This window comes from Vidua chalybeata, chromosome 3, assembly GCF_026979565.1.
Source record: "Vidua chalybeata isolate OUT-0048 chromosome 3, bVidCha1 merged haplotype, whole genome shotgun sequence".
NCBI lineage: Eukaryota > Metazoa > Chordata > Aves > Passeriformes > Viduidae > Vidua > Vidua chalybeata.
In genome coordinates, this window is record NC_071532.1 from 44,081,674 (window position 1) to 44,100,212 (window position 18,539).

An 18,539-nucleotide genomic window follows, 5' to 3' on the forward strand; every position below is an offset into this window, starting at 1 on the left:
TACTTCCTATTTATACATCGTAAAACCTTAACAATAAAATAAACAATAATATAAAGTAACAATAAAATAAATCCTTTCAACTACGTAAAATGTGACCAGTTAATAAAAATAAACTCTTTCTATCCCAAGTGACTGCAAAGAGTTATCTGGAGTGAGTACCCCTTCAGAGTCACCAGCTTTGACTGGTGACTTCACAGGGACATTTTTCAGTTCCTTTTCTGTTAAAAGTTTCCACTTATCATCAGTGATACAAGACAAAAACATACTAAAGAGCACCAAGATATTAACAACAGTCATCTTGTTATGCAAGACTGGACCTGTTAAGTACAAATCCAAGACCAAAGAAGTACATTCTTAGTACGAATATACTGTAGCTATGGTACTGTGCTTGCCAGATTGTGTATTTCTGAAAAAGTCAAGAATAATTTAAATCAATTTTTTTCCTCCCAATAAGAATAAGCTGCTTTACTACTTAAACTGTAAATTCAAGAACCATATGCATAAGAAACAGTTCAGTTAAAAATTAGTTGGTATTAACTTTGATCTGAGTGTACATACAAACAAATCTTGGTCCTCCTAGGTAAACACAGAAATATAGGGAAAAAATCAGCTTTAAAAACCCAAAACCACACTCTCCAGAAAAACTTGTACAAGATGGAGTTGAGCCCAATCACCATGCTGGCTTTCCAGCTGGGCTTACTCAAACATAATTTTGATGTATGCAATGACTACTGACACAGTCCTAATTCAGCTTCTTTGCAACCACTGTCAATTATATCCACAATATTGACATAAATTAAAAATATTTAGGGAAAAATGTGCAAGTTTCCAACTTGCTTCCCTACGTATTATAAGTTACCATCTATACAAGGGATTTCAGAACCTAAATACTATATTCTACTAACTTAAATGTCACATAATAATATAGTGAAAAATGAAATAGCAACAGTCTGAAAAATATCTCTCCAAAACAATTTATTTTGCTTTTTCACCTCCATGTGACAATAAAAACCACAAAATCTCACAGCAGACCATGCAGACTACGATATACCAAGACTGCGTACACTGCTGCAGACACCACTCTCATTGTAGTATTACCCTGCCATTACCAGGTGAAATGCCAGTAAACAGGTTCAAAACTGAAATATAATTCTGCATATGGAAAAAATCCCATATTCTGTGAGACTGTGGGAAACCCTATTTGAAGCAATCTTTCTTCAAGACAAAGACATGTTTTGCACAAGGAATACCATGAAGCACCTGCCAAATGGACTTTGTGACCCAGAGAAATGCAAGAGTATTTTATTATATCTAAATACATGCAGGAAAACAGCACTAGGACCTGACAAACACATGGTGAAAAGTGAGGATTCTGACAGTGTCCTTTCTGCCTCAACCACATTGCTAGAATACCAAATTTGTATTCACTTATTCTTATGCATCTCCAATAAGAAATTAATCTTCCTCCTATGCAAAGTCTGTGCACAGCCCACACTGTCTGAAATTCACAGCAACTGCAGTGCCTGTTGGGGCAAGAGCTGACAGACATGGGGGCACACTGAACCAAAGGAGAGAAGCGCAGAATCTGAAGAGAATACCTCTCCATACCACAGTCCTAAACATCATGGATTAGAAACAGTGGTCATGCAAGCCCTCATCTCAAGGAGCACAAATTGGAACACTAATGTGTGACAGTCACAGTTGCTGGCCAGAGCACATCCTGCTTTACTCCTGACTGCACCCAAAACAGCAGGCAGACCCTGTGAGGAGGCCACAGAAATCTCCCATCTTCTCCAGGGAATCCACTGCCTCACACTTCACACCCTTGCATCACACAGCTCCTTTCACTACTCACACAGCTGATGCACATGGCTTGCGTAAACCTGGGACAACAGGACCCCAGGCTGAAACAGATTCTGCAAAAAAGATACATTCCAAGCCACAGTTGACAACCTGACCCTAAATTACATTCTCCTCCCCTGCAAGACAGAGAAGCACCCTGAAAGCTGCATCTAAAATGGGGTGTGTGACTCAGACTAGTGACTCTTTCTAGAACTGCATCTGCTAACATGAACACTTACTCCATCACTAATCTTACTTTGGACAGTCTGTTCACAAAAAAAAAAAAAACAAACTAAAAATACTATCAAAAAAGTTATTCAGCTCTCATTACAAGAAGCATGTACTTTCAGAGGAACTGGGTTATTTTTTCTGCAGTGCTGTCTTTCACATGTACTAGCTTTACCACCCTAAAGTGAGCAGATGAGAGTGGAGAGGAAGGAGGTAATATGAGGACCTCCTAAAAGAGGTGCCACAAATTTCTTTGAAAATCAAGACCGGGGATTTAATAAGGAATTATTATTTACTTAATTTTTTTAACCAGGTTTCATATGAAAACCTGGAATGCTTCGATAAAGAAAATCCACTTGCCTTACCAAAATGAAGACAAAGAAGAGCACCTTGCATCAGAGTATGTACTGATACTATTACATTCACATACATTACTCACAAGATAAAATGCACCACAACATACTCTCAGAGACTGCACAATCGATCTTCCACAGAAGTATTAGAGGAGAAACAAGGAAGAAAGCATACTTGTCCAGACTAGATTATGCTAGCAGAGATAGCACTTTTCTCAGGACAGGTGACCTGAAGGAGCTAACAAGCTTTGGCAAATTCACTGAAAAGGTCCAGTATACTATCTGTAGCTGCTAAAAAGGGAGAATTAATTTTTTTTTCCTGTGATCAAAGAAAGGAGAAAAACTAGTCTGATACTTAAATACTGGAATATTAGATGGGGATTCCAGTTTGCCTAATTTCTTTTTTTTTGTTGTTTGTTTTTGTTTAAATAATCCCTCCCCTGTCCCCCCATGCCATACATTACTCTCCAGGACCTGAAATTTTGCTGCAAATTTAATTTCAGTGGTTGACTGTCAAGTATAAAATTTGTATATGAAGTAATGTTTCAACAAACTTAGACCAAAATTAGCACTTTCACACACAGATTTCTGAAGGAAAGAAGTGTTGAAAATAGTAAGTCTTAGCTTTAAACATTTGAAACATTCAAGAATAACATGTCTTATGATTTTGTACCATAATGATACACAGTTTCATCAATCTAAATGTTTTTTAAATATGCACCCTCTAACTACTGGGAATACACTGCAGAAGAAAAGTCATCTCAAACACTTACAAAATGAACTGTTCTTTGCACTAAAGATTAAAATTACAACAGAAGGAACTGGCACCATAGGCCCCAAGGAAGTTTTAGTTACATATAAAGCAAATATGTATGAATTACACGTAATTCTGAACATCACTGGTCTGTCAGAAGAAGTACAGTTTCTCTGTATTTCTCTGCTTTTTCTGGTAATATGCGGTAACGTAAACAGCTCCCTCTAACAGGGTAGAGATTTCTACTATTCCCTTTGACTTCCAGTCAGGCTCCACTGAACACTACCATTCAGAGACTTTTATCAGAGATATACATCACCTGAATCTCAGGAGGTAACAACAAGATCCTTTAGCATAATGCTGTAAAGCTTCTGCGCTTCCTATTTACTCTTTAAAACAAAAAAAAAGTTCCACAGTTCTTAATGTTACTGGTCCAGAGCATTTAAAAAAACGCAACTAATGAGGATGAGTATCAAGTTTACCCAACTTCATTCCAAGTACCCTAAAGAATGTGAGCATGCCCACACAAAAAGTTATTCTGAAATCCAGACTGATACTGGAATTACCTTGTGATAAGAGCCATTAAAATAGCCATTAGTAGTTGTTCAGGATTTCTGCTCCAACTCATGAGTTTAAAGAATAGGCCATTAAATGGCATACTTGACCAAAAGGGGAAACGGGAAATCTTTAAGGAACAGAAGAATGACAGAAGTAAAAAAACCCTGGATGATTAGCAAATCCTAGTACAGTGTATCCCCTGTACTGTACATACATTAGTGCCTGCTAAGTCATCCATAATGAATAAGGAGAGGAGGAAATTGCTTCCTACCCAGATAAGGCAGTTGCTTTTCCAGGTTGTCACTGACTGAAAGCCAAATCAAGCTGTTACAGCCTGCAAGACTAGTCTTCACAATACTAAACTGTCCAAGTGTTTAGATGCTGGCTAAAGCTGAGGCTTACACACTCTACCTGTCAAATCCATAAACTAAAGTAATTTTACATGTATGAAAAAAAAATAGCCACATTTAGCAGAGTCCATGCACAGTCCCACAGCAAAATCTCAATCACTGATGTATTTTTCAGTGAAGAATCCTACTTCTCCCCAAACCTTTTCAGAGGGCTCTTTTGAAACACCAGGTAAAAATATAAACTCAAGTCCTACTGCCAGAAAGACCAAACAATCAACACTCCTTATTTCTCAAATGAGTTCAACTAAAAATGCTTTTATTGTCAAACATATGCTAGTCACAGAAATAATGCCTCTGACAAATCTGCAGATTTGCTTAAAATGCAGAGTTAAAAATTTAGAATCTTGATTTCTCCTTTAAAAACTGGGGTGCTGGGATCTCCAAGGTGAAGAAGACTCATTTCTGACTTCTCATTTCTTCAGATTTGAAGTAGTACTGCTCAAATAAAACTCTGAACATCTCACCTCACAGCATGGATAATAGCATGATATTTGCTCCAAAAGAAAAATAACTTCTATGCTTACACGTGAATTCCAAAACAAGAGTTTAAAAGCAAGAAACCTCTTGGAATGGTACACACAGTAGTCTTCAGTGAGTAGGATGAAAATTTCAGCAAATTGCACTCCAAGGGAGTCTTCCTCAATAAGAAATGGACCAGAACGCAAGTCACACCCCAGCTCCCACCTTGAGCAGGCTGCGTCTCCCCTCATATCTTCACAGCCCACTATGCTTACAGATGTTGCCTGAAGACAGTTTATGTCAGATCCTATTCCTGTAGGTCAATGAAGATCAAAATTCTACAGAAGATCCGTAGCAAAACCAGCAAGAGCAAGATTCCTTCTTGGCAGTAGCACCTGGAAACCACCGGGCCTTGATGCAAAGAGGTGAATTCACAGCAGCAAGAGAAGCACAGCAGTTCTCTGTTACTTCTGCTAGCACATCTTGCTAGAACTGAATAAATGGTATTTGTCCTACCCTCTTGGCCAGAGGCAGGATGCCCAGAGGACAGATGAAGGTTACAAGAACATCAGCTTTCCCAGAAAAGGAAAAATAAGAAAAAAGTACCTCAGACTTGTCTCAGACTTGTGTTTTGTTTTTGTTTGTTTGTTTGGTTTTTTTGTGTTTTTTGTTTGTTTGTTTTGTTTTTTGTTTTGTTTTGGTTTGTTTTTTTTTTTCCAGACAGTAATAAAATTTAAAAGGACATTTAAGGACAATGAGCAATTATGTGGAAATTGAGGAAAGGAACAGACATGCATATAAGCTGCTCAAAAATTTTAGTTTTCTCTACTGTTTTCAAAGTTGCTTCAAGTTTTAAATGACAAAAAAGAGGTCTGAAATAGCAACAGAAATACTTCAACTTATTTCTATTAATGCTAGACTAAAGACAATAAAAACCATATGCTCCTCCTTCTATTAGAGAAAGCATAAGAAGCCACTAGGCTAAGAAGAGTCTGGCTGGGAGGGAAGGTAGGGTAGAGAGGATAGATATCATATCAGATGAAATGCAGTTACTTGCTGTGCACTTATTTGCCACTAAGAATCTTGTTGTTTTCCAGTTAAATACCCTGTTGCTGGTGTACTCTGTGCTTCACTGACAAGAGTGAGCTCACTCAGCTAAACGCACTACTCAAACACTGAATCAGAGAAAATCGGCTTAAGAGAGCCAGAGGAGGAACCTGAAAAGAGTGATGTGTCACCTGCATGGGAAGATCTAAAAGTAAGATGGGGAACAAAAGAAGCCTTCTTTGAACAAGTAATTTTAAGACGATTTTCAAAGTAACTAAAGCCCTGCATTTATATAGTGTTAAAAAATTTAAGTTTCATACAGTACAACGAACTTCACAGAACAGCAATACTGAAAGTTTAGGACTCCAGATGTCCATTAATTTAGTTTTTAAAATTCATAAGTGTATTTGAGAAGTAATTCAAGAAGTAATCACTAACTAAAACTCAAGTTACCTCACGTTCCATCCACAGTAGTGCACCAAGTAAAGGACTTCTCCACCTTCGATGTCAGAATCTTTAATACTAGCTTCATACATTTTTTGATTTTTCCCTCTTCCATACCGCACTTGGACTTTCATGCCTGGTGGATAGCATTCAAATTCTTCTTCCTCATTGTTATTGTTGTCTTCTTCCTCCTCCTCCTCTTCCTCTGCTTCTTCTTCATCTTCATCTTCTTCCTTATTCGTGTCATCTCTTGAAAGGTTTAAAAAATTGTAGAGTTAATACGAGATACTTCATAAGCTTTTCAGTTCCAAACCACACATATTGATAAATATTGTGGATGCATTAGAGAGTGGGAAACGGGAGGCTCCAAATACGTGAAACTGTACTACAGCTGAGTAATATCAGCAAAACAGGATATAGCAACACACACAAAATCCAGTGACTGTAAGGTGCAAAAGTGACTAAAAGAAAAAAAATTCCATCAAAATCTGTGTAAGTAGAAGTTGTTCAAAATCATCTTTAAATGATTCTTGCATGCAGTCTCTTTGTCTAAATATAATTTTCTCACTTAAAATAAATTCTTTTCAATATAGAGAAAATTTCCTAAATTCCATTTTTTAACCTACAAGTTTTACAAATGCTTCTTGAAACTTGCTTCTCAAAAAAATCCTTGCTTTATTACAATACATAAACTCTATCTCAATAGCTTGAAATTACTGCAACCACAACCAGATTTTGGACAAAAAAACCCCCAACACCTTATGTGACTGTATTAGCAAATTAAACAACCTGTGCTAATTTATAACCTTGTCACTCCTTGCCAATCACACCAAAAGTATTCTAAATATGTCAAACTTGCATTTAATTACTACATAAATACACAAGCAGGTGTTCACTGCTTTCAGAAGTAAGCTAATTTTGAACACATTTTCAGACATTTGGGACCAATTTTCAGAAGCAGTAAGAACCTACAAATCTTGCTCATTTCAGTCAGTGGTAGCTATGGGCTGCTCAGTATTATCTGCAATCAGCTTAAAGAGGCAGACTAGATTACAAAAGTGAATATGGGAAAATATCTTCTAATCTTAGACTTATAAAGCAACATTATTGCCCCTCATACCATTCTGATCACACACTCTGTGCAACACAGAGCAGATTTAGTTGCTGACTAAATTCACAACAACTGCAGACCGCCAATAATAAAAAAACCTGATAGATGGAACAGGTATGTTTGGATATCTGGATCAGAGAATGTAAGTACTGCTCCAAGACTGATTCACAACAGTATTTTAGTTAACCTCACAAACAGGGAAGTCTGTATTAATAATCTAAACCTTTCCATAACATTTTCAGTAGAAAATACTAAGATAAGCCAAGCTACTTTCTCTCTGCGAAAGGATGTTCCTTTGCAGAAGTAAAATGGCAGTATTGCTATCTAATTAGGTGGCAAAAGGTAATTCAGAACAATATGCTAAATTCAACTGTAGTATAACCACACTAATTTAATAAAATTACTTCAGAAATGAATGTTGTCACATATATATACACACATAGACACACTAAATTTACAAATACATATATGTATATATACACATGTGAATACACACTGAGACAAAGGCTAAAAAAAAAAAATCCATCTTTTCCTAGTACACCAAGTCACAGAAGACATATCTATTCAGGTATATATGGCATGTACCATACAGTGTAATTCTAGAAGGCCAACATTTTATTTTTTATGTATAAATGTATGTATGTGTATAAATATACACACACGAAGTAAGTCTTGGCCTTTCAAGAGACATAAATACTGATAGATAGATAGATATAGAACTATCTACTTTGAGTGAACTACTTTGCTAGTGAAGTTAAAACCACCAGAGTTAAAAATGCAACATGAATAAACAAGCTTTGAAAGCTCACTTATGGAAAAATTTACTTCCCAGGGAAATCAGGAAAAAAGGTGCCCAAAGATTCAGACAAAAAATTCCTGAAGAGAATTCCACAGCTAATAACAAAAAGCACCAACTAGTAATTTAAATGATTTTAAGTTATACTCTCTGCTACACTAAACAAAAACTCCTAGCCAATTTCAGTACAACAGGTATTATCATACAATGGGATCAGAAGCAGAGCCACCACTGCTCCAAGAACAAGAGGAGTTTTTGATTTTACATTACATTAAGTACACTTCAAAACTGCAGTGAACCAAACTCTGCCTTTTTTTTTCCTCTCCAAGATCTAGGGGCACAATTCTCCAATGCTGCCTGCAAAGTAAAGTATGCCTATGCTGGAGATTCAGGATTTTCCAGACACTGGCTATTATGATGCCAATGGCTTTTCGAAAGCTGAACGAATTTGGAGTCTCTCTCATCTTGGTGTCCCAACATATCCTACAAAGACTCCATAAAAATACCAGAAATTGGTACCTTCTGGAAGAGATGTGTGAAACCATCATTGTGAGTAACTTGGATGGTCAAGGAGATGTGAACAGCAGATTGAACACAGGTGGAGGGCATGTCAGGAAGCAAAAGCAAAATGGCAGCAGAGATAGCTGTAATTAAAAAGTGTTCTAAGGAGTGACCTGGTTAGCAATCATAAGCTCGAGGTTTTAGGAAACCAAACAGAAGCAAAGAATGTTCATCATTTTAGAGCAGAGAAAAACCAACACACTCATATAGCTCCTGGAACAAAAAAACCCCAACACAAAACCCAAGAACACATACCAATGGTTGCAAGGAAGATACTGTCTTTTAATGCCATAAATAGTTCAAATCTGGCAGTGCAGACAAAGGAGAAGCCGTGACTGCCACAAAACTGAGGTTTCTAAGAGGAAATAGTGATTGTAGGCATCCACTATGCACAGTCATAACTTCATTAGTCCACATATGTATGCATGAGATCACTGGATTTTCTTCAATGCTGTTTAGTCAAAATCCCATTTGGGGGAAGGGCATGGGGGAAAGGTAAAAAAAAAAAAAAAAGAGAAAAGAAAAAAGAAAAAAGAAACAAACCTCTTGGCAGCAGACAGTAATTGTCAACTTAAAACCAGTACCAAGCAATATCTATCACAAAGCTGCAACAATTTGAACCCAAGCAGCAGCTGATGAAATAAGGCAGCAGCAGATGTGCATACACAGTGTACAGGAGACACAGCAATACAAGTGTAACTCTGTTCCAGAATCCAAAGTATTACCAGAAAGCTTATGAGGACTCAAAAGCATTACAAATTACCACAGACTAAAAAGAATGCCTTTACCCCATCTCACAAGGATTGGGAAGATAAACCTTCAGAAGCAAGACATGAATGAATTAAAATGCAAAATTATTTGTTAATAAAGTAAAACCATTAAAATGTTTAGACCATACAAATATTGCTTATCATTAGTTTCACAGGATAAGGCAATATCCTCAAAAGGCTAAAACCACACACACAGTAGGTCACTCTGTCAATACAAAGATTTAACACCAACAAGCTGATAATTAAGTGTATTAACAACCAGATGTAGTTAATAAATGAAACACTGTTGCTCTTACATCACTCAAGAAAATGCAGCATCATGCAAATCTCTTTTAACCCACATTCTCTGGCAGTAAACATGAGCTGTAACAAAGCCCAGGTGAAACCTATGAGATAGAGTGTGATTTGGAACATTTCATCTGCCTCCTGGAATTCCTGTTTTGCAGCAAACCTAACCCTACTCCAAAACACTTCCCCTGATGGACCAAACTGGTACACACAGCAGGTGAGATGGCACATGCAAGATTATTTTTTCAGAGTTATTCTAAAATTTGAGGAAGCAAGATTATTTCAATTATTGGCTTAATTAAGTCATTACAGTTAATTGAATCACTAGCAGAAATAAACTTTAGTATAATTGACTCTTCAAGTTTAGAAATTAGCTTCTATTTTTGTTTCCTGCTTATTTTTCCTTTTTCTCATCCTAGAGCCTAGGTTAACCTCTACTTCTCATAATACAGAGCTGAAAGATGTTCAGTCTCTCTTCACATTGCCAATCACAGGTGTATTAAGGTGACCTCAAGTTTTAAGGTAGAGAGGTCATTAAGACCTTTACTCATGCCATGACAATGGAATCTCGTCTTTAATTACACAAAATAACACCTCCCCGGAAATCGCCAGTATTTGTCTTCCCTCTTGTTCTGGTTTTGGCTAGGATTGGAGATTGTTTCTCCTTGGCAGCACAGTGCTCTGTTTTGGATGCACCAGGGTGGGAGGAAAGTGAGCCAGTGGTTGCATGGTACATGACTGCCAGCTGGATTAAACCACTGCACCTCCAAACTACAAAGAAAATCTGAAAATAAAAGCCCCAGGGACTTCTGTCTGCACAGAGGAAGTTGGAATAAATGCAGTTGGGGTCCCTTGTCCCAAGGGAAGGGGAAAGCACTGTCTTGATCTGAGTCACAGCTGAGTGTAGTACAGTACACTTCAATCATGCAAGCACGTCGGCTGTAATCGGTGTGCTCCTCTGCCACAGATGGGTGAGAGGACCTCATGTTATTGCTCCTCATCATTCAGACACATGTGTCGAAACATTCCTCAAAAGGATAAAGGGTGGTTCCAAAGTCTGACTGAAGAGTACAGCCCTTCCTGTTTTTACAGCACTGGTTCACATTCACCTTGGAAGCATGATGAGTGTTTAAAGATGATGAGTATTTAAAGTGAGTGATTATCTGATGAGTGTTTAAAGACTCTCCCACACATCACATATGCCTCAGTGACAGCCACCATGGTTAATAACTTGCACAGTGACCATTTGCTATGTAAAATATGATGGCAGAACCATTTTTCCCAAATCAGGTGTCTCCTTTCCATTCAATACAAAGAGCCAGAACATTTACACCGCCCTCTACACTTCATTATTGTGCCATTTGCAGCTTATTGCTGTATCAAAAGCAATCACTACATGTATGCATGTATCAGTCTGTATTCTATATTAAGAAAAAAACAATCAGACTGTTTCTGAAAACATGACTACACAATGAACTTCACTCCTCATACAAAGACAGCTGAAATACATAAATAGAATACACATCACAAATAACAGCACTGAAATATATTACTATAAATAAGACTACTAAGAATGGTTCTTATAAGTATTTTTCTTTTGCATACACACCAACAATCTAAGATTCTGAGCATACATTTACACTATACAAGCACTGAAAACGACACACTGTCCTACATTTTTCCCAAGCAAATAAATTCCATGTAAATTTAAATCAAACTGGAAAAAGCTATCTCAATACATAGTTCTCAACTCTTCAGAAGCAAAGAGATATGCCTTTTATATCAAATATTCTACACTCCAAAAGATTCTAACCTTCTTGCTACCATTTCAGATCCACCACAATGATGCATCATTTCAAGAGATAAGGAACTGAAGAAAACATTGCCTCTTATAATGTCTTTCACTCATATGTGAAATGGAGCTTCTGACTATTACATAAGCCCACTGTAAACTGCTTTCAGAAAATACCTAACAGGTGTTATCAGAAAATTTAACTCTTGTACAAAAAAGTTTCAGCAGCAGCATAGGCACAGCAGGTAGTCTCTTACCCCACAGGCGCAATACCCCTTAGTGAAATCCTTCACATGAAACAATGCCCATCTTTACTTAGTTTTCAATTACTGCTTTTATTATTTCTAGTTCCCTCCTACTGCTTACAGGAGGGGAAATGTTACTACTGCACGAAAGATGCATGTAATAGCTTTAAGATTAAGATTTTTCTCTTGCACGTGAATGAATGGCTGGTAAGTCTTGGAAAGAACTAAACCAAAGACTCAATGTTTAGCATTTTCACCTTGTGATATTGTCAAAATATGACAGTACCAGCTACCAGAAAACCACACCATAAAGACCTAAACCATCAGTATCAGACAACCGGAAGTGTTTAGGTTTCTGAAGCATTCCTTAAGGACATTTGTTCATGCATTCCTTGGAGAAAATAAAAAAAATTAGACTATTTTCAAGAACAAGAAACAAATAAATTCAAGAGGTTTCCTAAGGCCAAAAAAGAACTTGTGAAAATGACAGTCTGATGAGCAAGAGCAAGATAAGATCCAGACTTGGCAGCCCTTCCTGGTGTTAAGGCAGCACCTCAGCCACAAGAAAGAAAATACAAGAACAAAACCTCTCACAATGTCTATGTACTGGAACTGGGATTCTTGAAACAATTTTGCCTGGGTACCTCAAAAATCCAAATACTACCCATATATAAGTGTGCTGCCAATTTTTGTTGAGAAGCAAAAATTACCCAGATTCTCAGCATTTAAACTTTCATGTCAATATGAAGTACTTGTGGTATTAAAGTGGTCTGTCCCAGGTGCCTTAGAGCAAAGTGTTAAAGCCAAAATAAAATACAAAACCAACAAAAAGAAAATTCTCAATAAAAACTCCAAAACCAACACAGAAACTTGGAGTTGAATTAACTATCTGGGGAAAAAAAAATCTTACTAATATTGGTTTTATAGCAATTAACCTACACTTCAGTTTCTAAACTGCACCTATTATGAAATTTTTAAAGATTTACTTTTCATTTTATCAGCCTGTACTAAAAAACTCACACCTTCTAAAAACTCCATTAGGCTCTCAGCCTCAATCTCTTTGGAACATACTCAATTGTCTACACTGTTCATTGTGTAGAAAAACGCCTCTGTTCCCAATTTGTTGACTTTGACTCAAGTGTTCAAGAAGTTAAAACAGTTGATATTACTGGATGCTACAAAGGAAACAGCACACCACCTTATGCAATGCTACATTTGAAGATCATGACTTCCACAACATCAAGTTTGTAGGAAATTCTGAATAAGGATTTTGAACTTTCTTGTTTATTCATTGGCCAAGTATAACTACTTTTTTTTGATGTTATGGAAAAGGATGATTTACAAAGTCAGTTTTGTAAAGGAACCCTCTAGGACAGACACATTACTGGCTTTTTTAAAAATTTGTTTTAATGACCACAAATTGTACAACCTGTATATAGCACAGGTATCTTCCACTAGACACAGGAAAAAAAAAAAAAGAAAATAGCGAACAAGAAGAGCATGTACAGAATAACGGGCAAGGTGCCCTTTGAATCTCTAGTCTCAATGTTCACAGGTACACAAGCAGGCAAGAAACTGGCACTCTGGGGAAGAAAGTAAGAGAAAGTTGAGCCTTTCTTCCTCTTCATCATATTGTTAAAGTCTGTGTAGATGGAACCATACAATTCAAGTGGCAGCAATCTCAAAGGTTTAAGACACATGGGACTGCACAGAGAAACAAAACCTCTAGAAAAGAAACAACTCTGGCTTCCAGTAGTATTTCCTGAGATTTGGAAGCTGGGAGTTACATCCAGTCCTCCCATAAGAAAGTCAGCAAGAAGAAACACAGAAGTTTTTCTATCCTCATGGTTCCTTGCATCTATAGACAAATTTTGTACTCCCGATCAATCTGAGAGGGTAGAAGGGAAAAGTAACCATGCTAACAGTGCTACTACAGTAACACTGCTTATAAATACTTACAATTAACTGCTGTAAGTCTTCAATTTTTGTAATTCAAATTATTCCTTCAAATACAGCATACTTACACAGCATACCTCCCAGCAATGACCACATCTCCACCTACATCTCTTTTTAGAGTTATGCTTTCTATTCCAAGCAACTCGTTAAACTCTTCCATGAGTCATAATAGCAAAAATACTAGTTGGAAGAGTTTTCTGCTGGGATGAGTAAGGAGGAACAGAGGGAAAAAAATTCACTCAATTGCTATCAGGTGAATTGGGAAAACTTAAAAGGAAATAAGTATTCTTTACAGATTTTTGTTGTTTTCATAATTAAAAAAACATTTTTTGATGTAATAAATAATGCAAATTGACATGAACTGGGACTAAAACCACCCCAAGTTAAAAAAATAAAAATAAAGGATTACTGAAAAGTAAATGCAGCTTCTAACTTTTCATGTACCATTTACTGCTGCAGCATGATGAACATGAAGCCACCATGCTTTTCAGGTATATAAATATATATAAAGTAACATCACAAACATACACACATATAAGCACACAATTTAGGGAACTTTAAAAACTGCTGTTCTCTAAGCATTGAGAAGCTTTCCATCTGTTTAGTCCCATATTTTCAAAGCAGCATTGTAAAATCAGTCTTTAATAATTCTGAAAATTTTGCAAACCTGTTAAAGTACAACTCATCTAGTTCACATTAAAAACAGCAAATGCAACAAAGTCCAGCAATTAGGATTTTAAAAAAGAAAAGTTTACATAGGATACAAACAAAATCACATCCATAAAGAGAAGTCTCATTAACTGAGCTCAGGTGAACTTGGTTTTTCTGTATTCTGCATTTCTAAGTTACAGAAATTGCCAACAAAATCTCACTGAAAATACTCAGAAGGACAAAAACATTTTACAAAAGGATCATTCCAGAATCCACTAAAAAAATCAAAAACTAAAATAAAATAAAATAAAATAATTACTACCAATTAATCAGAAATCAATATACTAAACCATGACATTCTGGCCACAACTTTTAATGGACCAGAAAAAGCATTAAGAGCTAATGATATTTAGACAGAAGATCAAGAGAAGACAGCTGATCTACTAAACAACAAAATTGCTGGAATGAACAAGGGAATTACTGGTCAGGCAACAGATGGTATTAACTACAAAAAAAACCCCAACAAAACCCAACACATCCCTGATATACAGATTGCTGTGAAAGTATAAGGAGGTGACATTGTCTGCCTTCCCTCTTGTAACAGCTTCTCCCTTAAGCATCTGTTACTGGGTTTTATGGAAGAGAAATAAATAGTGTATTAAAAGAGATTTATATGACCTCTAAGAGGAATTTTTGTTTTCTTAACACTAGAAATCATACTGTGTGAGAGTTTTAATTGTAAGAATACAAATTGTTAACACATGGGATTAATGAGGACTATATTTAGGTTGTATTTTTTTTTGTGTGGCTGCTGAAAAACACTTGTGAGATTTTCCCGCACTGAAACAGGAAAACCTGCCTACTCCATGAACCAAATGATTCACACACACTCATTGATTAGACAGTCCTGAGCATCCCTATTATTTCCATTTCCTACTTTCAAAACACCCATCTGAAGGTCGGCACAAGAGACACCTGCCAATACCAGGCCTATTCAACAGAAAGGCTGTTAATTGAGCAATGCAAGGTACTTCCATCTTTTTCCATGTTACACACCCAGTCCAAAAGCAAAAGCTGGAAACCACGAGTTTGCCATATACTTGTACCAAAATCAAGTATAAAACTACTCCTGGCAATGACTGCGATATTTTTGTGTTAAATCCAATAGTGACCTATGCTTTGCATATTCTGCTCTCACTCAGCTTACATTTAGGCCTGAAACCTGTAAAACTTAAGGTGCCTTTTCCTTTAAAAATAGATTGATGAACTTCAATGGCCTAACCACAACAAGTTATGAACACATCAGTCTCTGGAAGATACGAGTCTATTTAACAACAGCATGTCTGATTTGAAGTTCAAATTACAAGAGTAAAATTTAAAAAACACCTATGTCTCATCTGATTAGAAACAGCATAACTTACCCTAATTTTTCTTTTTCATCAGCATCTGCATTTACTGTAGGATTTTCCATTTCTTTGATCTTCTCTTCCTCTTTATCCTCCAATTTGGTTTCATCTTCAGTTTTGATTACATTTAAGTCCTTTTCTTGATCAGGCTGAGTAAACACAGAATCTGGCAAGTTTTTTTTGTTTCCCTATGATAACAAAACCTTTAGTTAACTCATAAGGTGAAAACAAAGGAATTAACAAAAGGCAGACAAAACGCACTGAAGGCATAAGAGCAAAACAATGCTACAGTGTGGGGCTTGTCCTAAAATTACAACACCTCTGCTGCTTTTCCTTTTGAAAGTCTTTAGCTAAACCTAACAGTTTGAAGTTGCAGCCAGCGTCCTAGCTTGTTTTATCACAATGATATAGGCATGCAGCTCTTACTCCAAAGCCCAAGACAAACACTTCACAAAGCATGTTTCCACTTGGGATGCAGAAATACCAGTACTAGCCCATCTTGCATTCTCCCAGAGAATGCCTCCCTAGCACACAGACCAGGTCTGGCTGTCACTTATTACAGCTGTGTTGCACACTGACTTGAGGACCCACACTGCAAACTCCGAGGTCTGTACAGTGCAGCACATCAGTTTATGGCCCTGAACTTTCTTTGCTAAAGCCACTGAGTCAACAGCGGATTTCGAAAAGCTATAAATATTTGTTTCTCTGGACCACTAAACTACATTAGACCATGTGCACATAATATGTCCCAGGTCTTTGTAGAGCTTCACTGGTTTCACTGGAACACACAAGTAACAGCAGTATTTATGAGGGCTTACAAGCATAGCTAAATGCATAATAAAAAGATCAGCAATATAGTTAGCTGTGAGCATGCATTACCCAGGTAAGGATAAAGCTGGACACTGATTAGTCTCCATTTCACCCAGGAGGCCCTCAAAACAAGTGGAATGTTGGAGCTGTTTTCTAACAAGTCAGACATTTTGACACCATGACCCCCTAAAACAGGCACCTAGGGTAAATACAGCTCAAATGCCTTGTTCTGAATTAGGTTTACAGTGAGATTTTGTCTTATTTTAAATTCATCATAGATATTTCATTTTAATGAAATTTTATATTAATTCATGGTTATTAACACACCAACAGACCTTATAAGCAAGATATGATGAACTTTAAAATATATTACCAGAACAGAGGGCTTATCATCTTCTTTACTTTCATTATCATTCTCAGCTGACTTTTTTTCTTCTTGTTGTACTACTGCTACTTCTTCCTGCTTGCGCTCGTCCATTTTTATCTCCTTTGCATCCTGCTCTGGTTCTTCACGCATTTTCAATTCTTTTTCTTTTTCACAGTCTTTACAAGGCTTGTTCGTCACTTTCTCTGGCAATGCCATTTGAAATTCAATGTTAGCTGATGTACAATACTCTTCAAAACCATAGAGATATCTAAAAAAAAAAAATTGTTTGTGATAAGCAAGTTTGACTAAAGAAGCAAAATCCAACCTAGAGAAGCTAAACATGGGCAGTAGGTTTTTAAAGCCTTAAAAACTACATTATAACCAACGAGCTATGGATTTTATATGTATTACCCCTAGCACAGGATCACTTCAGTTCACTGTAGCTTTAGCATAAACTTCATGGCTTTATTACTTACTTACTTTCTATATGCACATTTAACATTATATCCTGCAGCTGAATTTAATACAGGGATTCCAAGATCTTGATAAACTTGCTTCCACACTGCTCCACTTTCAATCTGTTAAAGACAACGAAGTCATTGTTTTTGAATTAATTCACTGACAAAAAAACTAAATTGACAAAGTTTAAAGCTTCAGAAAATAAATGTAACTAATTTCCTCTGATCTATAAAATTACTATTTATCACACACACAGTATTTCACTGTAATGCAAACTGTAGTCTAATGTAATCACTTTAAGCAATTTAGCATTTCTGCAGTGCAACAAGCCACAGCAGGCTTTTCTCTCCAGGTGGCAATAAAACAGAGGAAAGAAAATATAGCTATCAGAAAAATCAGTACAAAATTTTTTTTTTTTAATTTTATATTTAAAGTAATTCTTAACTATCAGAGCTAGAATTTTCATTAAATTAGAAAGAAAGAAGTAAGTCAAAGTTAATACTCAGCACTGGTAGTACTGCACCAGACATAGTGCCTACCAGTCTTTCATTATGTCCTAAATGTGCCCTTTGGTGACAAATTCCGTGATGTGCCTATTTCTAACCATGTGTGAAGGTAAAGCATATGTACTGCAATACCCGAGTACCACATCCTGTCCTGTCTGTCAGAAAGGTGTCACTGCACAAACAGACCTCCTCAGCTGTCAGGCTACATTCATGGGAAGTTCATGCACAAACAGTTCAAAGCACAAACAGAATCTGCTTGGCCATGAATTCAATGTATTTAAATTACTCCTCCTAAGACCAGTCTCACTAATCCCCGTCAGTAAATTCTTCTTTACACTGCCCAGAATAAATAGAAATTAAGGGCCTCACATCAGGCCACTAAATTGGTTGCCTTTGAGATTTTACTGAACAGTGACTCTTTTCACTTGGAGGTAACAGCTTTATCAGACAAACATTTCTAAAAGTATTACAAAAACAGGTGCTGGCTGATTTTATGCAGCAATAATTAAACATGCTGAGTAGATGTGTAATTTGTTTAGCTTTTAACTAGTTCTGGTTCATGTTAAAGCATGGTTTTTAGAGCAACAAGGAGTCTTATGCAGCCATAGGAGAAAACTTTAATACATCTAATGGTCCTGTGTTATTTATCAGTACTTCACAGAGAAATAAATTATTTCACAATAACAAACAGCATCCTCAGGTTTTATGGCTCTGGAGTACTCATCA

The 18,539-nt window shown here is 36.6% G+C and overlaps 1 protein-coding gene across 3 annotated transcripts in view; it reads right to left on the bottom strand.

Annotated features, from left to right (window-relative positions):
* ARID4B (AT-rich interaction domain 4B) overlaps positions 1 to 18,539 on the bottom strand; it is an 87,919-nt gene that overhangs the window by 12,863 nt on the left and 56,517 nt on the right. For 2 of the 3 annotated variants that reach the window (XM_053936931.1, XM_053936932.1), the window contains exons 14-17: positions 17,329 to 17,426; positions 16,855 to 17,116; positions 15,687 to 15,859; positions 6,105 to 6,344 (exon numbers count right to left, since the gene is read on the bottom strand). In XM_053936931.1, coding sequence (XP_053792906.1) covers positions 6,105 to 6,344; positions 15,687 to 15,859; positions 16,855 to 17,116; positions 17,329 to 17,426 — 773 coding nt within the window. The remainder of the gene's footprint in view (positions 1 to 6,104; positions 6,345 to 15,686; positions 15,860 to 16,854; positions 17,117 to 17,328; positions 17,427 to 18,539) is intronic. The other variant, XM_053936933.1, reaches the window with a different exon arrangement.